The following is a 24,044-nucleotide window of genomic DNA, read 5'->3' as shown; positions in this document are numbered from 1 at the left end:
ACATCCTTCATTTCCAACCATCACCTCCCAGAATAGACAGCCTGTACAGTTATTCCACCCCTACTGGTGGCTCACATGGAGCAAGGCAGAGTCCACTCCACTCATTGCTCCCTCAGCAAATATCATCCACATCGTGTCCGTTCTCTTTCCATTTATGTTAGGAAATTCTGACCTTCCACACATTCCCATCTTCTATACATTGTGATTTGAGTCCTCTCCTGAAGCACTGGGAGGGGGGGAGAGAGGGGTTGAGAGAGAGAGAGAGAGAGGTGGGGAGGGGGGATTAACTGTGGGCTGATCTACATGAGGCGGAGCTCTTGACCCTGCGGTGTGGCTGACACTAGTTTATAATTCTGCAATCCCTAACGTCAAACCATGAGATTGCCTATCAGTTTAGTAATGTTTCACACCAGCCTATCCCTTGAGCTGTTTGAGGAACTCAAAGGTCTACATATGCATGACTCTGTTACCATAGTCAGTCAACAAAAGGAGATAACTCACCCCAGTGACATCCATAACCTTGATTGCAGCAAGTTGACCTGTCTTGACATGTCGACCCTGCAGAGAAAGCAAATTATCACAAAATTAGTGAAGTAAATGGCACACAGGCCTGGGGCTACAGGGTCACTATCACAGGCTTTAAAATACACACACACACACACACACACACACACACACCAGACAGAAGATGAGTTGGCCAACCATGGCCCGATCAGCATCTGATGAAAATGTCATGAGTTCAAGTCCCACTCTCAGGATGTAAGCATAAATTCCAGGTCGACAATCTGAGTGCATGTCTCAGGGAATGCAATACTGTCAGGAGGTCAGCACTGAGGGAGTGCTGCCCTGTCAGAGGGTCACTACTGAGGGAGTGCTGCCCTGTCAGAGGGTCACTACTGAGGGAGTGCTGCCCTGTCAGAGGGTCACTACTGGGGGAGTGCTGCACTGTCAGGGGTCAGTACTGAGGGAGTGCTGCACTGTCAGAGGATCAGGACTGAGGGAGTACTGCACTGTCGGAGGGTCAGGACTGAGGGTATGCTTCACTGTTGGAGGGTCAGTACTCAAGTCTCACTACTTGCAGGGTCATTTAAAATATTAAACATTTAATCAAATTATACCCAAAATTTCACAATGTACCTGTTCAATGACCTACCTGTCAGACCTTCCTTATCAAAAGAAACTGACCAGGGTTTCTGTCCTTAGCTTAAACTACTATTTATCACGAAGAAACAAATTCCAACCATTGGCAAACAAAAATATGAATTATCAACAAATATCTGTCCTGGCTGAAACTCTAACGCTCTTCTTAAACCTCCACATGTGCGTGTAGAGTCAAAATGTGTGGCGCTGGAAAAGCACAGCAGGTCAGGCAGCATCCAAGGAGCAGGAGAATCGGCATTTTGGACATATGCCCTTCATCAACTCTCCTGCTCCTCGGATGCTGCCTGATCTGCTGGGCTTTTCCAGCGCCACCTTTTTCGATTCTGACTCTCCGGCATCTGCAGTCCTCACTTTATCCTCCATATACACGTAGACAGACACAGGCAAACAAACATGGATTCTATTAATGGCAAAAGTGGGTTATACTGAGGAAACACAATCCAACAGCATCAGTCCCCACGATTCAATAGCGCACTCTTTTTGCTGTTCCAGCCCTTCCAATCTCTGAAATTCTTATTCTTTTAAAATTATTTCAGGTTTTTACTGCAGATATGCAGCAGTAGGCACATAAATTTTGCAGTCTTTCAGTTTCTGGTTGGAGGCAACAGCTGATAGCTTGCTATTCTCTTTCCCACGTTACTATCTTCCAGGTCTCGGTAACTCCACTGCTGAGAGAGATTGAGGCAGAGCCTTTTTTTGTTGTAATTGAAAGCTTCTAGCCCTGTACTGTGCTGACTTGCTGTGACGTCTTGGACATCTTCCTACACAAAGCAACAGCACAAACATAACTCATAATGCATTGCAATAAATTGTGCAGCAACACATTCTACAGTCCTTGGTTTACAGCAGTATTCAATCTCCCTTTTTTTTAAAAGATAAGATCCCTTACAGTGCGGAAACAGGCCCTTCGGCCCAACAAGTCCACACCAACCCTCCAAAGTGTAACCCACCCAGACCCATTTCCCTCTGACTAATGCACCATGGGCAATTTACAATGGCCAATTAACCTGACCTGCACATCTTTGGACTGGGGGAGGAAACCCACGCAGACGCAGGGAGAACGTGCAAACTCCAGACAGACAGTCACCCACAGCTGAGAATCGAACCTGGGACCCTGGTGCTGTGAGGCAGCAGTGCTATCCACTAAACCACCGTGCCACCCACTGAGTGACAGTGCAAAATAAAGAAAGATTAAAAGACGCAGCTTTTTTAAATCAATGTCATGATTCACTGGAGTAGGATGTTGGAAATCAATATCAACTGTTTTTGGATTAATCACATAAGTTAAAGATTTTATCGTAGTTTGCAAAATTCCCCAAAGTATCTTTCTTTAAGCCTAGGTGACAGATAGAATAGGCTAGGTTTCAATTCTTAACAAGAATTACTGTTTGTTCCAAATATATAGTTCTAGCTACAAGTAAACGATTATGAACTATTGACGTGTAACTCTGCGAGATAAAACTCTAACCTCCTTAGGAACTCCGCTACATATACATAAGGAAAAAATATTGGGTGTTATGGGCAGAGGGAAAGACAGAGAAGAGAGTTCAATAGTCCCTGTCCACATGGTTCATTGAGATGTCACCTTCCTTTTCAGAGATCTAAAGGTTCAAAGTTTGGGAGAAGATTTGTAGCTCGGGTGCTCGTTGTTGTGGTTCTGTTTGCCGAGCTGGGAATTTGTCTTGCAAACGTTTCGTCCCCTGTCTAGGTGACATCCTCAGTGCTTGGGAGCCTCCTGTGAAGCGCTTCTGTGCTGTTTCTTCCGGCATTTATAGTGGCCTGTCTCTGCCGCTTCCGGTTGTCAGTTCGAGCTGTCCGCTGTAGTGGCCGGTATATTGGGTCCAGATCGATGTGTTTGTTAATAGAGTCTGTGGATGAGTGCCATGCCTCTAGGAATTCCCTGGCTGTTCTCTGTTTGGCTTGCCCTATAATGGTAGTGTTGTCCCAGTCGAATTCATGTTGCTTGTCGTCTGTGTGTGTGGCTACTAAGGATAGCTGGTCGTGTCATTTCATGGCTAGTTGGTGTTCATGTATACGGATCGTTAACTGTCTTCCTGTTTGTCCGATGTAGTGTTTTGTCCGATGACAGTTAACGATCCGTATACATGAACACCAACTAGCCACGAAACGACACGACCAGCTATCCTCAGTAGCCACACACACAGACAACAAGCAACATGAATTCGACTGGGACAACACTACCATTATAGGGCAAGCCAAACAGAGAACAGCCAGGGAATTCCTAGAGGCATGGCACTCATCCACAGACTCAATCAACAAACACATCGATCTGGACCCAATATACCGGCTACTACAGCGGACAGCTCGAACTGACAACTGGAAGCGGCAGAGACAGGCCACTATAAATGCCGGAAGAAACAGCACAGAAGCGCTTCATAGGAGGCTCCCAAGCACTGAGGATGTCACCTAGACAGGGGACGAAACGTTTGCAAGACAAATTCCCAGCTCGGCGAACAGAACCACAAGATCTAAAGGTTTCTGGCTATCACAAGCTGTTCACTACCTGAGAGCCAATCACATGATTGTTGGCAGGCAGAAGGTCTTTGTCATCTGCAACCTGGTCACCACTTCATAGACCAATCAGCTACTTGTTGCTGGCCACATCTCCCTTTGTACACACACCATGTCTCTAGCTCATCTGCCATAGCCTCCTGCACTGCTTCAACAAGAACTTTGTAAACTGCACTTACAATGAATGCTGGTAAAAAGCCTCCTTTTAAAAAGGTCAGCAATCCCTTCCCCAGTTCTTGGTTTTTAAAACAGCCCTTATTGCATTACAGTCTGCAATCAAAAATACAGAAAAGTAAAAATACATGACCTTTACAATAGATTCTATGACATGAGTTCAAAGAAAAGCAAACGGGTTTTCCCCAGTATTCAGGTGAACACTGCACAAATATTGCATATTAAACTAAAAGGAAAATAAAAGGAGAGCAGTTTTACATTGTTGACCAAACCGCGGTCAAGGAACTATTGTAGAAACAGGCCATTTGAGCCTGCTCTATCATTCAGTCAAGAATTTGACAGTCAAGAATTATCCAGATAGCCTTTTCATATTCAATATGTTTGTAAGTAACGAAAGATGTTGAGATAAAATGGAGTGTGAACAAGTCTCCTGCTGTGAACCAATGCAGAAGAAAAGTTCTCAGTCAATGGAGAGCTCAATAGAGAATCTTTAATTCCTGGAACCACCAAGATGCTCCTCGAGTCAAAGTAACTCCTACTACAGGTTTGGAATATTTACTATGATGGAGTAAAGATTAGATAAAGCAGAGGTGCTAATGTTAATGCCACACTAACTTTATTATCCTTCACCCTCTGGTTTTCTCCCCATCGCTGTCAGTATCATGTGATCTTACTTACAAATGCCTGCATGAGATGGCAAGACCAGACTAGGTGAAGGAATGAAGAGAAGGGTGAATATGCCTTGGCCTAGTTCACTGCATGTGCTCTTGGTTATATTTGCAGTAACAAGAGGCGCCACAAGGGGACAGCAATTAAGAATATCAAATGGTTGGCAATGGTCAGTCTGGACATGGCTGACAAATGGGGAAGAAATTAAATATTTTACAAGCACTTTCATTTTGATATCAAGAGTAATTTAGATGTAATTACTTGCTGTTAGTCACAGTGCAGTGACATAACTCAGACATCATGCTGTGTGTTATCCTCCCTGATGTTTATTGGTCTGTAAGGGTCTGAAAGGGTTAATGTTTGATTGCATGCAGTAAGCATTACCTACTCTAATGATGCCATGCAGGCCTGTGATGGGAGGGATGTAGGATTTTGTGGTGAACAGACCTAAGAGCAGGTCTTCCCAACAGTCTCTGGAATGCTGTAGAGCCTAAGCTTAAAACCTGTACATAGTTGCAGAGATGAAATAAATAATGTTTACTCTACATCTCTTCATATTGGACCAGAAGATGGCAACCCTCAAACAAGTTTGACCATATACATGCCTAAAGAACACGCATACATTGGAAGATGCGGATGGCCACACATATAACAGTCCCACACATGATGTGCTGAAATGAGGAGTGCTGCACTGTCAGTAGTGTCCTTTGAATGAAGCACTAAACAAATTTCCTCATCTGCCCTGTTAGATGCAAGTGGAAAGATTCCATGGCAATATATCACCGGTGAGATCACCCCTATGTATTCTCAATATTTATCCCTCAACTGACATCACAAAAAAACAGAAACCAAAAGAGCTGCAGATGCTGTAAATCAGAAGTTGCTGGAAATGCTCAGCAGGTCTGGCAGCACCTTTGGTGAAAAATCAGAGTTAACATCTCAGATCCAGGGACCCTTCCTCAGAACAGGACCTGAAACGTTAACTTAGATTTCTCTTTACAGCCCAGACCTGCTGAGCTTTACCAGTAACCTCTGTTTTTGTTGCTGATCACAAAAAAAACAGATTGTCTGCTCATTATCACATCATCTGCTTGTGGGATCTTGCTACGTGAAAAACAGAAGCTGTTTCTCCTGCAGTACAGCAGTAATTACACGAGCTAACACTACCCCTGATTGTGAAGCACACAGATTTGTGAAAGGTACTATAGTAATGGAGTGGTTGTAGCTTAGAAATACTATCAGTGGATTTATGATTCAGACCCAGATTAATATTCTGGAAGCATGAGTTCAAATCCCATTATGACAGTGGTGACATTTAAATTCCGTAAAACATAGATTTAAAGCAAACTTAACTTGTTATAAAAGTCCATCTAGTTCACGAATGCCCTTTAAGGAGGGAAATCAGTTCTTACCCCGTTTTTCATACATGTGACTCAATAGAGGAAAGTCACCAGGGAAGTTTCATCATCAAGAAATTCTGAGGAACAGAGTGAGTAGTTGGAATTTGCAATAATTTTTGTTTGCAATCCTGTGAGGAAGCTGCCGGCTCTCAGGAAACTGACGCTTGTATTCTCAATCCCAAAAGTCAGTTTAAAAAAAGCTCCAGAAACAGCCGGCATCTTGTTGGTTGTCCAAGCAGTAATTAAAATAGCGTTTCAATTGGAAACTGTCAGTGACTTACAACCTATGCGTCTTCACTCTGTAACAGCCCCAAAGCTCAATCATCACATGCAGATCTCGCTTCAGTGCAAATCACCAGAGAATAAATGCTGAATAACGATCAATCTGCTGTACTAACCCAGTGGGCTTATTGTCAAACTCACTTTTAAAAAAAGAGAAAGACAAAAAAGGAAATAATAAAAACAGATGCAGGAGATCTAACTGACCAATCAACACCTTCAGGAGGTTGGAGTTAAGAGTGCAATGCTGGAAAAGCACAGCAGGTCAGGTAGCATCCGAGGAGCAGGAGAATCGACATTTCATGCCAAAGACTTTCATTATGCCTGAAACGTCGATTTTCCTGCTCCTCGGATGCTGTCTGACCTGCTGTGCTTTTCCGGCACCACACTCTCAACTCTGAACTCCAGCATCTGCAAACCCTTTCTCCTACTTTCAGGAAGTTTTCAACTTGCTCAGGTCCCATCAGTTAACATCAACTTACATTTCTGTAGCGCCTGTCACTCACCACTAGCTGATTCACAGGAATTGCAAGCAAGATTGGTCACTGCGCTGCGTGTGATACAGGAGCAGATAATCAAACATTTGGTCAGATGCAGCTTATAAAAAGAGTATTAAAGAAGCAAGGGGGAGATAGCCAATTCCAGAGCTTTGGATTTGAACAGCAAATTCTGTTTATTTTAAAACGACTTATCAAAGGCTGAATTGAGGAGCATTTCACAAATCAATCACTCCATCCACCCCCAAGTGCAATGCAAAAAGACATGATACAAAAGAATTGTGAAATACTAAAATCCAGAATGCTGAAGAAGCTAGAATTTGAAGAGAATAGAGATCTCAGAGTATCTCTGGAGCTGGTGGAAATTATAGAAATAAGGAAGTTACAGAAAATAGGTTCTGACTTGACTAAATGGTAAAAGTCAACATAGTGAAGAGTTGCTTATGACCAAGGATGACGATGTAAACAATTGTTGTATTGCTGGACCAGAAGCTTGTGGTGGTCAGGGAGTACATGGGGAGTCCAAAGTATTGTGAAGTTTGAGGGAGCAACTGGACGTCAATTAAAGATCAGCAAGGCTAATCAGCTTGAATGATGTTATAAACTCCGAGGTACAAAATATCATTGAGGCTGTTAGTGGGAGGAGAGTGAGAAGAGAAAAAAAAAGAGATTGCAGAAGGAGAGAGATACAGGACAGAAGACAAAGGAAGGAAAAGAAGTGGGAAAAATTGGAGAGAGAAGAAAGACATGGAAGGAAAGGGTGAGGAGTAGAATCTTATGGGATCCAGAATACGAGTGTCAGTATCTTGAGAGTTTCCTCACAGAATTATAAACAAAGCAACTCTCCACTCTGTTCCTCAGAATTCCTTCTAAATTCAATTCCCTCATGACCTCCCACCCCCCCCAAATAGAGGTCAGAGTTCCTGTTTGTCTGTGGATGTCACATCTGGATTGTCCCAGTTTCTCCAAACAGCCAGAGAATTTCCAATCATAACAACTTGCTGGTAAATGACATTTCCCCCCCTTATCTGATCTCCGATTCTTTACCTTAAATAAGTATCCCCTTGATTACTGACCCTCTCACCATTAGACACAGTGTAAACTTATTTATTCTGTCAAAACCATTCATAATTCTCATGGTGCATAAGGCAGTTAGTGCCTGAAAGGGTTGACTGATATCACAAGATACACTCTGTCCATGAGGATATAAAGGCCTGCTCCTGGAGGGAGCTAACGAGAGTGACTGGTGTATGCGCAATGAGTTCACTAAAGTTCATAGAAATTATAGAATCCTTACAGTGTGGAAATAGGCCATTTGGCCCAACTGATCCTCCAAAGAGTAACCCACCCAGACCCATTCCCCTACCCCATTATTCTACATTTATCCCTGACTAATGCACCTAACCTACGCATCCCTGAACACTATGGACAATTTAGCATGTTGCAGAGAGGTCCTGAGTGATTGCTTATTAGTATTAATGATATGTGGCTAGAGTAACAATCATGTGTTTTTACATGAAATGACTCACTAGTTACTAAGTAATATGTAATAAACTTTTACAGTTTAGTCAAGTCAGAGCCTATGTTGTGCCTTGGCATTGTGTGGGTATCGTTCCGCACATGACATCAATATCTCAACTAATACCATAGAAACACAGCAGTAGGCCATTTGGTCTTTCGAGTCTGCACCACCCTTCAATATGATCATAGCTGATCAAGCAACCTCGGTATCCCACTCCTGCTTTCTCTTCATTCTCCTTGATCCCTTTAGCTACAAGGGCCACATCCACTTCCCTCTTGAATATATCTAACCAACTGGCCCCAACAGCCTTCCATGGTAGAGAATTCCAGAGGTTCACAACTCTGAGTGAAAAAAATTCTTCTTCATCTCAACCCTGAATGGCTCACTCACTACTGTTGACAATATGTTGACAGCGCAGCACTGGCGTACAACTTAAAAATATCTAATATCTCAATGAGAACTCCCCTTAACCTTCCCTGCTCCAATGAGAACTATCTTGGCTCATTCATCTTTCCACATGACTGACATACCTTAGCCTTGGCACCCTTGCCATAAACCTCTACACCGTCTCCAAGGCCTTGGCATTCTTCCTGAGCGTGATGCCTGCAATTCCACGCAACACTTACACTGGTTTATTGCCAGATTCAACAGGCGCCAGCCGAGCATAGCAGTTCCCCGCCGGTTGGTCACTGGTGAGGCAGGGATATTTGGGGCTGGGTTTCTGCTCTTCAGTGTTATCCAGGAATGCCTCCTGGAGAGTGAAGGGTGTGAATATTGCTGAAGTGAGGAGGAGGGAAGAAATTCAGCTTCTACTCCCAGCTTGCTGGCACTACCTCTGAAGGAGGTGACTAGAAATGGATACAGTAGTTGCCAAATTCTGGAGAAAAAGGTCAGATGTGGGGAGTAAGTCATTTCCAAGTTAATATATCTCTCTCCTCAGCCTCATCCTTCCTCATTTCTATAATGCAATAACACTCCAAAATTTCAAATGTCACCCCCGATATTAATTGCTGGACATTTAGTGACTGTACTTTAAGCCCCTCCTAAAACCCCTCCACCTCTCTCTCACTTTCCTCATTAAACACATTCCTTTAAAGCTATCTCTTTGACAGAGCTTTTGATCACTTGTCTCATTGTTTAATCTGATTCAGGTATAAAGCTCCAATCAGCAATCATTCCGCTGCAACATTTTGCAACACTAAAGGTGCTATGTAAATGCAAGGTGATTCTGAGGGTCTCAAAAGCAAAAACAGAATGGGAATGTCAATTCTCTGTATTTGGTGTCCACATTCTTGCCCAGGGAACAGGAATAAGCATTTTTGTCTCATTGGGTGAACAACTCTCTGTCTGTGTAATTATAATTAACAGGTATCGAGCCCACAACAGTGATTCACAATGTCCCTCCTCCAAATGGCATTTTAATCTGCCAAGAGACTGCAGAGGACAAGAATTAAACATATAATTAAGCTTTCATTGTTTCCTTGTTTGGTATTGAGAGATCACTGAACCAACCTCAACACATGCAGGCTACAATGGCTTGATTCCAAAAAGCCAACATTAAAAAAAGGACAAGGAAGATTGTGGCTTTGAAATTGGATTCACTTTTTCCTTGGTTGTTCGGATCCTCTTGGTAACCTGAGAGGTATCTAGGAACGGAAATGATCAGACCAACGTAGTAATTATTCACCTCCAGAAAGGCATACGAGTCTTGTTTCTGTATGTCTGGACCCATTGGAGTGGTGCCCTTTGCAGGAACACAATACTGGCCGGGGGGATAATATCCCCCTCGAAGGACATGACTGGCTGACAACTGACCAAGCACTCCCAATGTCACAGGACCCAAAAAGAACCCACACAGCCATCTGAAATCCCAACCTGGAGCACAGTCTACACTCTGTGGAGATAACTAACCACAGCCTGGTGTCCCTGCAGCTCAATCCACTTTTCATTCGGACTCTGGCCGCCCCACTCAGACCACCGACCACACACTGAAGAGACAGAGGGTGGCCTCTGACCAGTGGTGTACTGCAAGGATCAGTGCCAGAGAAACTATTGCTCTACATTTATATAAACAATTTGGATGAGAATATAAGACACATGGTTAGTAAGTTTGTAGATGACACCAAAATTAATGGTATAGCTGCTGAAAACAATGCAAGCTAAAGATCACAGTAAGTCAGGCAGCATCCATGGAGAGGGAGAGAGCTAATTTTTTGAATCTAGATGACTCAGAGCAGTGATGAAGGTTATATGAAAGTATAACAGGATCTTGATCAGGTGGGCCAATGGGCTGAGGAGTGGCAGGTGGAAGTTAATGCAAGGTGCTGCATTTTGGTAAGACAAGGTAAAAACAATGACTGCAGATGCTGAAAACCAAATACTGGATTAGTGGTGCTGGAAGAGCACAGCAGTTCAGGCAGCATCCAACAAGCCAGGGCAGGACTTATGCAGTTAATAGTAGAATCCTGGAGCATGTTATTGAACAGAGAGACTTACGGGTGCAGTAACATATTTCCTTTGGTAAGACAAGCCAGGGCAGAACCTATGCAGTTAATAGTAGGATCCTGAAGCGTGGTATTGAACAGAGAGACTTACAGGTGCAGGGACATAGTTTCTTGAAAGTGGGATAGATAGGGTGGTGAAGAAGGTGTTGGCACATTTGCCTTCATTGGTCAGGGCATTGTGTACAAGAGTTGGAAGCTGCTGAGATTGAAGGATTTGAGTTCTAGGGATAGGCTGGGATTTCTTTCTTGGAGCATAGGCGGCTGACGGGTGGCTTTACAGAATCATGGAGGGCATTGATAAGGTGATAGCACAGGGTAGGAGAGTCTAGAACTAGGGGGCCTAAGTTTAAGGTGAGAGGGGAAAGACTTAAAAGGGACCTGAGGAGCAAATTTCTCACAAAGAGGGTAGTGTTTGTATGGAATGAGCTGCCAGAGGAAATGGTGGAGGTGAGTACAGCTATAGCATTTAAATGACATTTGGACAGGTACATGGTAAGGAATGTTTAACGGGATTTGGGCCAAATGCAGTCATTATAGGGCCAGTTCCGTCCAGGAAACCTGGTTGGCATGGATGATTTGTGCTGTATGAGTCTGTGCTACCCTGACAACTACAGTCCTGGTGCCACCACAACCATTCACTCTGTATCAGCTGAACCTTTGAATGGATTGTTAACCACAACATTCTCCATCCTCCTCAGTGATGTAAATAAACATCATTTGGTAATTGTCCTGCACAAACCTGGGAAAGGTGGGTGCACAGGCTTCAATGTTCTTCGCCTGGACATTGCTTTGTATTTCATGACAGTTTGTTGCCTCCTTTCAGATTACTTGAACAGTACCCCAAGTCAGGAATGAGATGGAATACTCATCGCTTGCTTGGATAACTGCAGCTCAAGCAACACTCAAGAAGCTTGGTCAAAGGAGCTTGGCAACACATTCACCACCTTCAGCATTCAAATTCCACTGACACTCAGTAGCAGCAGTGCGTGCCATCTACAGGATCCATTGCAATTATGCACCAAGGCACCTTCAACAACATGAGAATATCACCTGCAAAGTCCCCTCCAAGCTGTTCCCCCATCCCGACTTGGAAGTATATCACCGTTCCTTCAGCGTCACTGGGTCAAGTTCCTGGCACTGCCTTCCTAACAGCGACTTGGGTATCGCTACACTATGTGGATTTCTTTCAGGAAGGTAGCTCATCACCAACCTTCTCAAGGGCAACTAGGGATTGGAAATAAATGCTGGCCCAGCCCGTGATGTTTACAGCACAGGAAATGGATATGTTAAAATGCCTCAATTTTCTTTCCTAAATTTTCATTCCCACACTGGATTGTTTCTGTGCCTGTGACATCCTGGGACTGGGCAGTATTCTCATGGTCTCAATGACTTGAAGGCTCTGTCAATCTTTACAGTTGCGAGAAAGATCCCCCTAGCACAACTCGCTCCATAGTTTCTGCTATCTGTGGCTGAGCAGATAATACTTATTCATACTGTGTCTGAAAGTAGTAGGTTCAAATCCCACTCCAGACACAAGGTAACAATCTACACTGACCTTCCTGAGGAGTAGTGTACTGTTGGATGTATAGTCCTTTGGTTAGCACTGAGGGCTCTGCGTACACACACACACAACATAAAAACAACAATAGCTTGTGTTTCTCTCCTGCTTTTCACAACCTCCAATTCCTTCAGAGCCAGTAGGGATACTTTTTGAAGTGCAGTTGTTGTTGTAATGAAGGAAGATTACAGCCAACTTGCACTCAAAAAGATCCCATAAACAGTGTAGCGGTAAATGGGCAAACAATATGTTTCAGCCATATTAATGAAGAGTGGGGGTGATTCCCTTGCTCTGCTGCAAAATAGCAGAGTATGATATTTAGGATCTGTCTTTTGGGGTCCCGGTTCAACAAGACAGCAGCATGCCCTCAGTGAACCCGGGCTCAGTACCACCTCCTGGTGGCTATTCATGAACCACTCTGGCTATGACTGTGACAAAGCTGTGATCCGACTCTGTTGAGATTGGAGATTGGACAGCAGAATGTGAAAATGTGCAGAAAGTGAAAGAATGGAGAGAGGAAAAGAGGGAGGGAAGAAGGAAATGGCCCTATAATTTCTGTGTTATGGTGGCATGAAGTCAGGGCAAAGTATTCGGTGCAAGTTGATTCACACCCTCACCCTCTCAAACACAATTCAATGTTTATACAGCGTGTTCCATAAACCCAACCAGTCAACAGAGTGGAACATTTGAAGAAAACACACCCTCTTTAGTTAGTTTCCAAAGAATTCCAACAAAGCCTGGAGCAAATCCTTGTTGTGTTAAACAAAAACAACTTGGTAACAATCTCAGAGAGCATCTCATAAACAAGAAAAGTAGCTCACTTTGACAGGCAATGGCATCATAGTGTAGATCTGATCAGCCATTCCCCACCTTTCCCAACTTTTATCTGCAAACGGCACCCAAAGCTGGGCATATTAGTACTGCACAGAAGGGAAAGAACTGGTGAATGAGACACACACTTGTCCCACTCATCATAGACACTTCAAAGTGGAGGACCAATATGACCAGTATGTTTGAACATAAGAGCAAGGAGCAGGAATAGGCCACCGGCTTCCTCAAGCCTACTTTGCCATTCAATTAGATCATTGCCTGATCTTTTCCATGAACTCAGCTCCACTTACCCGCCCACTCACCAAAACCTTTAATTTCCTGACTGTTCAAAAAGTGAGGACTGCAGATGCTGGAAACCAGAGTTTAGATCAGAGTGGTGCTGGAAAGGTACAGCAGGTCAGGCAGCATCCGAGGAGCAGGAAAATCGATGTTTAGGGCAAAAGCCCTTAATCAGGAATCCTGACCTGCTGTGCTTTTCCAGCACCACTCTGTTCAAAAAGCTATCCACCTTGACCTTAAAGACATCCCACAAGGTACCCTCAACTGCTTCAGGGCAGGGAATTCCATAGATTGACAATCCTTTGGGTGAAGAAGTTCCTCCTCAACTCTGTCCAAAATCTGCTCCCCTTCATTTTGCGACTATGCCCCCTATTTGTAGTTTAATCTGTTTCCACATATTAACATTTGAAGAACTCTGTTTCTCTCTCAGGGTACTGTCTTGCCAATGAGATATTTTACCAGTGCCTAGACTGAACTCTATGATCTCATTGCACTTTTTAGAAGAATTTTTTTTTGTAAATCTCTAATAGTGAGTAAGGTGATGGCATTTTCAAAGGAAATTATATTGTGATCTGTCTCTTGAATAGCTTTTAATATTAAGGATTAGCATTAAGTTATCCCAGGGTAGCGTTTCTGGCATTAAGACTGTGCTAATGTTGCATTTTTTACCAAAGTGTGTTGTGTTTGTTTTTAGGCAAGGTCCGTAGACTGGTAAAAGGGCAGAAATGGTTTCTCTTAAGGTGATGTGCTCTGCCTGTCAGATATGGGATATCAAGGAAATTTTGAATGTTCCTGGACGCTATGTCTGCAGGAAATGTGTGTGGTTGCGAATCCTAGTGACAGTAGGAAGAGAAAGAGAGAGTGGATGAATGTGAGGCTGAGGAGCTGATGCAGAGGGCAAAGATTCATTTGCACATTTTTGCACCATTGGGATCTCTTCAGAAGTAGAAATGACCTGCACAAAAAGGGTAGATTGCGTCGGAATCAGAAGGGGACCAATATCCTAGTGGGAAAATTTGCTCGTGCTATTCGGGAGGCTTTAAACTAGTAAGGTGGGAACCAAAGCAATAGTAACGTAAGAGAAAAGGCTGAGGCTGGTACAGTATATAAGGGGCACAGACAAGGGCTTGGCAGAGAACAAGGTAAGACTGATAAATTAAACTGCTTTAATTTCAGAGGGACCAGCAGGAGGTCATCGTTCACATTGGTACCAATGATATAGGAAGGGAAAAGGATGATATTCTGAAGGGAGAATATAGAAAGTTAGGCAGGAATTTAAAAAGGAGATCCTAGAGGGTAGTAATATCTGGATTACTCCCGGTGCTACGAGCTAGTGAGGGTAGGAATAGGAGGATGATGAATGCGTGGCTGAGGAGCTCATGCATGGGAGAAGGATTCACATTTTTGGACCGTTGGAATCTCTTCTGGGGTAAAAGTGACCTGGACAAGATGGGCAGACTGCACCTGAATTGCAAGGGGACTAATATACTGGCAGGAAGATTTGCTCGAGCTGCTTGGGAGGATTTAAACTAGTAAGGGGGGAGGGGAGGGGTGAGACCCAGGGAGATACTGCGGAAAGAGGTCATTCTGAGACTGGTACAGTTGAGAAAAGAAGCGAGTCAACCAATCAGGACTGGTAGGGACAAGGTAGGACTAATAAATTAAACTGCATTTATTTCAATGCAAGGGGCCGAACAGGGAAGGCAGATGAACTCAGGGCACGGTTAGGAACATGGGACTGGGATATCATAGCAGTTACAGAAACATGGCTCAGGGATGGGCAGGACTGGAAGCTTAATGTTCCAGGATACAAATGCTACAGGAAGGATAGAAAGGGAGACAAGAGGAGAGGGAGAGTGGCGTTTTTGATAAGGGATAGCCTTACAGCTGCACTGAGGGAGGATATTCCCGGAAATACATCCAGGGAAGTTATTTGGTTGAAACTGAGAAATAAGAAAGGGATGATCACCTTATTGGGATTGTATTATAGACCCCCCAATAGTGAGAGGGAAATTGAGAAACAAATTTGTAAGAGATCTCAGATATCTGTAAGAATAATAGGGTGGTTATGGTAGGGGATTTTAACTTTCCAAACATGGATCTGGACTGCCATGGTGTTAAAGGTTTAGATGGAGAGGAATTTGTTAAGTGTGTACAAGACAATTTTCTGATTCAGTATATGAATGTACCGACTAGAGAAGGTTCAAAACTTGACCTACTCTTGTGAAATAAGGCAGGGCAGGTGACTGAGGTGTCAGTGGGGGAGCACTTTGGGGCCAGCGACCATAATTCTATTAGATTTTAAAAAGTGATGGAAAAGGATAGATCAAGATCTAAAAGTTGAAGTTCTAAATTGAAGAAAGGCCAATTTTGATGGTATTAGGCAAGAACTTTCAAAAGCTGATTGGGGGCAAATGTTCGCAGGTAAAGGGACAGCTGGAAAATGGGAAGCCTTCAGAAATGAGATAACAAGAATCCAGAGAAAGTATATTCCTGTCAGGGTGAAAGGGAAGGCTGGTAGTTATAAGGAATGCTGGATGACTAAAGAAATTGAGGGTTTGGTTAAGAAAAAGAAGGAGGCATAAGTCAGCTACAGACAGGATAGATCGAGTGAATCCTTAGAAGAATATGAAGGCAATAGGATAATAATTAAGAGGGAATCGGGAGGGCAAAACGGGGACATGAGATAGCTTTGGCAAATACAGTTAAGGAGAATCCAAAGGGTTTTTACAAATACACTAAGCACAAAAAGGTAACTAGGGAGAGAATAGGGCCCCTCAAAGATCAGCAAGGCAGCCTTTGTGTGGAGCTGCAGAAAATGGGGAGATACTAAATGAGTATTTTGCATCAGTATTTATTGTGGAAAAGGACATAGAAGATATAGAAAGTAGGGAAATAGATGGTGACACCTTGAAAAATGTCCATATTACGGAGGAGGAAGTGCTGGATGTCTTGAAACACATAAAGGTGGATAAATCCCCGGACCTGATCAGGTGTACCCTAGAACTCTGTGGGAAGCTAGGGAAGTGATTGCAGGGCCTCTTGCTGAGATATTTGAATCATCGATAGTCACAAGTGAAGTGCCGGAAGACTGGAGGTTGGCTAACATCATGCGACTGTTTAAGAAGGGTGGTAAGGACACGCCACGGAACTAGTGAGCCTGACGTCAGTGGTGAGCAATTTGTTGGAGGGAATCCTGAGGGACAGGATGTACATGTATTTGGAAAGGCAAGGACTGATTAGGGATAGTGAACCTGGCTTTGTGCGCGGGAAATCATGTCTCACAAACTTGATTGAGTTTTTTGAAGAAGTAACAAAAAGGATTAATGAGGGCAGAGTGGTAGATGTGATCTATATGGACTTCAGTAAGGCGTTCGACAAGGTTCCCCATGGGAGACTGGTTAGCAAGGTTTCATTTCACGGAACACAGGGGGAACTAGCCATTTGGATACAGAACTGGCTCAAAGGTAGAAGACAGAGGGTGGTGGTGGAGGGTTATATGGCTGAAACTTAGGAATGAGAATGGGACGATATTGTGATTGATTTATAGGCCCCAGTAGTCAGTGGAAATTGCGAAGCAAATTTGTAAAGAAATCTCAGACATTTGTCAGAAAAATAGGATTAAAATGGTAGGGGATTTGAACTTTCCAAACATAGGCTGGGATTGGAATTGTGTTAAGGGCTTGGATAGGGAGGAATTTATTAAGTCCATGCAAAGCAAATTCTTATTCAATATATGGATGTACCCACAAGAGAAGGAGCCATTCTTGACCTTCTCTTGGGAAGCAAGACAGGGTAAGTGACAGAGACATCAGTGGGTGAGCACTTTGGGGTAAGTGATCATAACCTATTAGTTTTAAAATAGTTATGGAAAAGGATAGAACTGATCAAAAAGTTATGGTTCTAATTTGGAGTAAGGCCAATTATAATGGTATTAGACAGTAACTTTCAAAAGTTGATTCGGGAGTTGCTATTTGAAGGTCAAGGAATGTTGGAAGTGGGAGGTCTTTAAGAATGAGGTAATGAGAGTTCAGAGGCAGATAGGTGTAGGGAAAGCTGGATGACTACAGAAACAGAGGCTCTGGTCAAGAAAAAGAAATAGACATTTATCAGGTATAAACGGCCGGGATAGAGTGAATCCCTCTAGTAGTACAAGAACAGTAGGACAGTAGGATTACTGTAAGAGGGAATTCAGAAGGGCAAAAAAGGGCACATGAGGGAACTTTGGCAAACAGAGGTAAGGAGAATCCAAAGATATTTTAAAAATATATTAAGGGCAAAAGAGTAACTCGGGAGAAAATAAGGCCCCTTAAATATCAACAAGGCCATCTCTGTGTGGAACCACAGGAGATGCATGAGATACGAAATGAGTATTTCACATCAGTATTTACCATAGAGAAGGAGATGGAAGCTAGAGAACTTGGGGAAATAAATTGTGATATCTTGCTAAGTGCCCATATTAGAGGACAGGAGGTGCTGGAGGTCTTAGCATTCATAAAGGTAGATAAATCCCTGGGACGTGAACAGGCATTTCCTAGAACTTTGTGGAAACCTAAGGAAACAATTGCTGGGCACCTTGCCGAGATATTTGTGTCATCAGTAGCCACAGATGAGGTGCTGGAAGACTGAAGGTTGGTAATGTGGTGCCACTAGATAATAAAGGCAATAATGAAATGCCACGGAACTATAGATTGGTGAGCCTTATATCAATAGTGGATAAGTTGTTGGAGGGGATTCTGAGAGATAGGATTTACATGCATTTGGAAAGCAAGACTCATTAAGAATAGTCAACATGGCTTTGTGTGTGTGAAATCATATCTCACTGACTTAATTAAATTTTTTGAAGAGGTGACAAAGAAGATAGATGAAGGCATAGAGGTAGATGTTGTCTATATGGACTTCAGTGAAGCATTTGACAAAGTTCCTCATGGGAAACTGGTTAGCAAGGATAGATCATATGGGATCCAGGGGGAGCTGGCCAATTGGACACAAAATTGACTTGAAAGTAGGAAACAGAGAGTGGTGGTGGTGGAGGGATGCTTTTCAGTCTGGAGGCCTGTGACCAATACCACAAGGATCAGTGTGTTTTATCATTTTTATAAATGATTTAGATGTGAATATAGGAGGTATGGTTAGTAAGTTTGCAGATGACACCTAAATAGGTGGTGTAGTAGACAATGAAGAAGATTATCTCAGAGTACAATGGGACCTTGATCAGATGGGCCAATGAGTCAACAAGTGGCAGATGGAGTTTAATTTAGATAAATATGAGGTGTTGCATTTTGGTAAGGCAAACCAGGGCAGGACTATACGCTAAATGGTAGGGTTCTGGTGAATGTTGGTGAACAAAGAAATCTAAGAAAGTGGAGTAGCAGGTAGACAGGGTAGTAAAGAAGGTGTTTGCCTTCATTGGTCATAACATTGAGTACAGGAGTTGGAATTTCATGTTGCAGCTGTAAAGGATATTGGTGAGTCCACTCTTGGAATACTGTGTACAATTCTGATTGCTCTTCTATAGGAGGGATGTCGTTAAACTTGGGAGAATGCAGAGAAGATTTAAAAGGGCATTTCCAGGGTTAGAGAATTTGAGTGATAGAGAGAGGCTGAATAAGCTGGGTTCTTTTTCCCTGGAGTGTCAGAGGCATAAGGATGACCTTATAGAGGTTTATAAAATCATGTGAAGCATGCATTGGGCAAATAGATAAGGTCTTTTTCTGAGGGTGAGGAAATATAAAATTTAAAGGGCATGCATTTAAGGTGAGAGGGGAAAGGTTTAAAAACGACCTGAGAGAGAACCTTTTCACACAGAGGGTGGTACGTGTATGGAATAAGCTGTAGAGAAAGGGCAAGAGTCACTCTGAGCTAACAGGAATTCACCACAAAGTATTTCACAAATGAAGTTCAGCACAACAAGTACATCTCACAACACAGCGTGGTACAAAGTTTGGCAATACAAAACTGTTAGCATTATATTGTAACTCAGGGAATAGAGTGTGAACCTAGACTTCGCCGCATTGGAGTGCTTTGAGGAGAGTATAGAAGGAGCTTTACTTCAGCCCGTGCTGTAATTGTTCTGGAAGTATTTGATTGAGGCAGTGTAGATTGGGCTTTACTCTGTATTGAACCCTGTGCTGTAATTGTCCTGGGAATATTTGACTGGGACAGTGTAGAGTGGGTTTTACTCTAAATCTAACCCTGTGCCCTGGGAGTGTTTGTAAAGGGACAGTGCTGAATGACATTTACCCTGTACTCTACCCCATGTTGTACCTCAGAGATGTCCTTAGATCTTAACTGCCCATGTTTTGACCTAATGTATGTTATCGTCAGCCCCCAAACTCATTGTTCAGATTCTGAATGTCTGAACTCACTGTTCCTAAGTTTTAGTGTAAAGAGTTAATGTTCAGATATAAATAAGGCAATCTACATCAACAGTAATGTAAGTTCACCTGACTATCAGTACTAGGAATTGGTTCTGTCTTGAAGCCTCAGGTAGTGAGTTGTTCTACTTATAGCTAGAAGTCATTGTTCATGATAAATGAACACTTCATCAGAAATGATCTGTACCCGATCAGCATAGTTTAGAGAATGCGAAAGTGTCTGAAAATCCCGTTGGAGTTTTTTGAGGATGTTACTGGCAGGAACTGGTAAAGGGGAATCAGAGGATAAGATTAGTAGACTTGATTTTTTTCAGAAAACTCCCAATAAAGTTCTCTTTTGGTAGATTAGCAAAAGTAAAGTACATGAGATGAGTGATACTGGGATTAAGGATTGGCTAACAGGCAGAAAAAAAAGAGTAGGAATAAATAGGTCATTCACCACTGGCAGGCTATGACTACTGGAATACCACAAGCATTAGTGCTTAGGTTCTGCTGTTCACAATATATATCAATGATTTTGAGTTGAGGATCAAATGTAATATTTCCAAATTTGCAGAGGATACAAAGCTAAGTAGGAATGTGAGGAAGATATGAGACAACTTCAGGAGGATTTGGATAGACTACTGACAGAGAAGGAATGTGGCAGATGGAATATAATGGGGAAAATGTCCACTTTGGTAGGAGGAACAGATGCGCAAAGTATTTCTTAAATGGTAAGAGGTTAGAAAGTGTAGATGCACAAATAAATCTAGTGTCCTCATCAATCAAGTCACTAAAGGTTATCGTGCAGATGCAGGAAGCCATTAGAAAGTCTAATGGAACTAATAAAGGCTTTTATTTCAAGAGGATTTGAATATAGGAGTACTGAAGGACAGACTCTTGATTGGAGTATTTGGAGTACTGCAATAAAGTTTCCTTCCCCTCACATTAAATTCATTCACAAGATGTGGGTGTCGATGGCTAGTCCAGCATTCATTACCCTGATAGCCCAGAGAGCAAGTGAGAGTCAACAACATTGTGGTGAGTCTGGAGTCACAAGTAGGCCAGACCAGGTGAGGGTGGCAGATTTCCTTCCCTGAAGAACATTAGTAAGCCAGATGGGTTTCTCACCCGACAATGGTTTCACGTTCATTGATTCTTAATTCCAGATTTTATTATTGAATTCTAGTTCCACCATGTGACTGGCAGTATTCAAACCCAAGTCCCCAGAACATTACCTCAATTTCTGGATTAATAGTCTAGCAATAATACCATTGCATATTATTAGGCATATTATTACCATGGAGGGAATAAAACTAAACATTCATCAGACTCCAACACTGGCATCTATTTAACAATATAGAAAATTACCCAGGTACATGTTGTTCACTAAAAATAGAACAAATCCAACCTAGCCGATTACCAACCTACCAGACTACTCTCGATCATCTGCAAAGTGATGGAAGGGATTATTGATGGTATTATCAAGCCCAATAGCTCAGGAATAATCCACACAGATCCTCTAACTGGGTTCTGCCAGGGCCACTGGCTCCTGACCTCATTACTGCCTTGGTCCACATATGGCCAAAGAGATATATTTCAGAGATGAAGTGAGTCACAGAATCATACAGCACGGAAAGAGGCCATTCAGTCCAACTCGCCCATGCTAACTAGGTATGCTAAACTGAAGTAGTCTCATTTGCCTGCATTTGGCCCATATCCCTCTAACGTTTCCTATTAATGTATGTCTTGAAGTGCATTTTAAATATTGTATTTGTACCCACCTCTACCACTTTCTCTGACAGCTCATTCCATGCACACACCACTCTCCGTGTTACTCCTCAGACCCCTTTTAGATCTTTCCCTTCTCACCTTAAATCTACGATCTTTAGTTTTGGACTCAACTACCCTTGGAAAAAGACCTTGACCTTCAGCTTATCTAAGTCCCTCATGACCTCTATGAGATCACCCCTCACCCTCTGAAACCCCAAGCATAAAAGTCCCAGCCAATTCAGCCCCTCCTTATAACTCAAACCCTCCAGTCCTGGCAGCATTCTTGCGAATTTTTTTCTGTACCCTTTCGAGTTTAACAACATGCATTTGACTGAGGGTGACATCATGAAGCCTGAGCAAAACTGGAGTCAATGGCAATCAGAAAAACTTCTCCTAGGTATGGTTAGACTCATACCTAGCCCAAAGGAAGATGGTTGTGGTTGGTGGAGGTTCATCATTTCAGACCCAACATCATTGCAGGAGTTCCTTCACTGTCATGGCTTGGCCTAACCATCTTCAGCTACTTCATCACTAACCATCCCTCCATTGTAAGGTCAGAAGTGGGGGTGTTTGCTAGTGATTGCCTCAGGTATATAAGTTGTTCGAGTCCACAAGCAGCAAGACTCAGACAACATTGAGACTTGGGCTGATGAGCAGTAAGTAATATTGGTGCCACACAAATGACAGCTCCTGACTATCTTCAGGAAGGCAGAAACCATCCATTGCCTCTTGATATTTCAAAGACTTACCTTTGCTGAATCACACATTATTAACATCCTGGTGACCACCATTCATTAAAGATAGTCAATATAAATAGTGTTGCGACAAGAGCAAGTCAGAGGCTGGGAATCCTGTAGCAAGTGACTCACCTCATGACTCCCCATATCCTGTCCACCATCAACAAGGCACAAGTCAGGAATGGATGGAATATTCCCCAGTTACCCTGGGTGAGTGCAGCTCCAATAACAGTCAGTGAGTTTGACACAATCTCGGATAAAGTAACCCACTTGATTGGCACCTCACCCATCACCTTCAACGCTAATTTCCTCCATCTCTGATGCACATTGAAAGCAATGTGTAATCAGCAAGATGCCCTGCAGTAACTCACAAGCCTCCTTTAAAAGTACCATCCAAGCCCACAATATCTAGAAGGGGAAGGGAAGTAGATGCGTGGAACATGACTAGCTCCAAGTTCTTCTCCAAGTCACACACTGTTCTCCAGAATTCCAAATCCTGACAGGATATTATTAAAACCTACAGCCTACTGAAAAGGATTGGTGCAGGTAAAAATATTTCCCCTGTTTGGAGAGCCAATTTAATATTAACAGGAAAACCATTTAGGATTATGATGGGGAGAAATTCTTTTAATCAGAAAGTTATGAATCCTTTCAAACTCTCTATCCCAGTGGGCTGTGTAAGCTCAGTCACTGAGTATGTTTAAAGAAGAGATTGATCAATTTCTAAATACCAGTGATGCAAAGGGATGTGGGAATAGTGGACAAAACTAGACAGCCATGATCATACTGAATGGTACAGCAGACTCGTGGGCTGAATGGTCCATTTCTTTTCTTATGGTGGGTAAACATTAAACATAAGGCCTCAAACAACTCCAATCCCAAACTCAACTGAAAACAACTCCAGAGGGTGAGACCAGGAAAAAACTAACATGTCAGATCCCACTATTGGAGGTATTTGAGTTGCACCATGGAATAAAAGAGCACAGAAGGAATCCACTCAGCATCTCATTGTACATTAGCCCTTTCAAAGGGCTCTCCCTTACTCTTTCCCAAAGTCCTGCATGTATCTGCCTTTCAAATATTTATAAAGATATCACTGAACCGACTTCCACTGCTCTTTCAGCCAACAGCCTCCACATCAAAATAACTTGCTACGTAACTGAAATGACTGTCTCATTTCTCTTTTGTCATATAGTTTTATGCTGGAATTATGAGTTTGGGTTCTAGGCAGAATAAGGAAAGGTCAAGAACTGTTTGCCGGCTTGAACTTCATTATTGCATATTTGTTACATACTAAGTACAACAATATGTGGTATCCAGTGAGGTGCCAGATTCTGATCCTACTGTTACATTATTGGAAATTATTCCATAACTTCTGCTGCCTAATGCCAATTGCACATCCTTCTCCACATCCTTCTTCGCACTTGTATCTCACATTCTCATTATTAGACTTCAAGCTTCCACTCTCTTCTTGCTGTCATTTCCTTTTTGACCCCACCCACACTGTGTTACTTACGGTCAGTGAAGAGCAACTCCGTGACATCATTGCAAGGTTGCTTCGGGTTCCTGAAGCCCTTCAAAGAAATCTCCTCTGTGTCATCTCCATGTCTTGAACCTGTCCTAAACTGTGTTGTTTTTCTGGCTGCAGCTTGTAAACATTGTGTAAAGCTTCAAGCAGACTATATGCCTCAATTGTCTGAGCAGAAAAAGGGATGTATCCAATGTACTAGACTAGGCCAAGAGTCTGCAACTCCCACCTCTGATTACTGAGA

General features: G+C 42.8%; 1 protein-coding gene across 8 annotated transcripts in view; it reads right to left on the bottom strand.

Annotated features, from left to right (window-relative positions):
* LOC140478784 (TRAF2 and NCK-interacting protein kinase-like) overlaps positions 1 to 24,044 on the bottom strand; it is a 245,463-nt gene that overhangs the window by 118,029 nt on the left and 103,390 nt on the right. For all 8 annotated transcript variants that reach the window (XM_072572152.1, XM_072572154.1, XM_072572155.1 and 5 more), the window contains exon 3: positions 502 to 558. In XM_072572152.1, the coding sequence (XP_072428253.1) occupies positions 502 to 558 (57 nt within the window). The remainder of the gene's footprint in view (positions 1 to 501; positions 559 to 24,044) is intronic.

This window comes from Chiloscyllium punctatum, chromosome 6 (assembly GCF_047496795.1).
Source record: "Chiloscyllium punctatum isolate Juve2018m chromosome 6, sChiPun1.3, whole genome shotgun sequence".
NCBI lineage: Eukaryota > Metazoa > Chordata > Chondrichthyes > Orectolobiformes > Hemiscylliidae > Chiloscyllium > Chiloscyllium punctatum.
The sequence above is the reverse complement of the archived record's forward strand: the minus strand, read 5'-3'. Positions and strand labels throughout refer to the sequence as shown.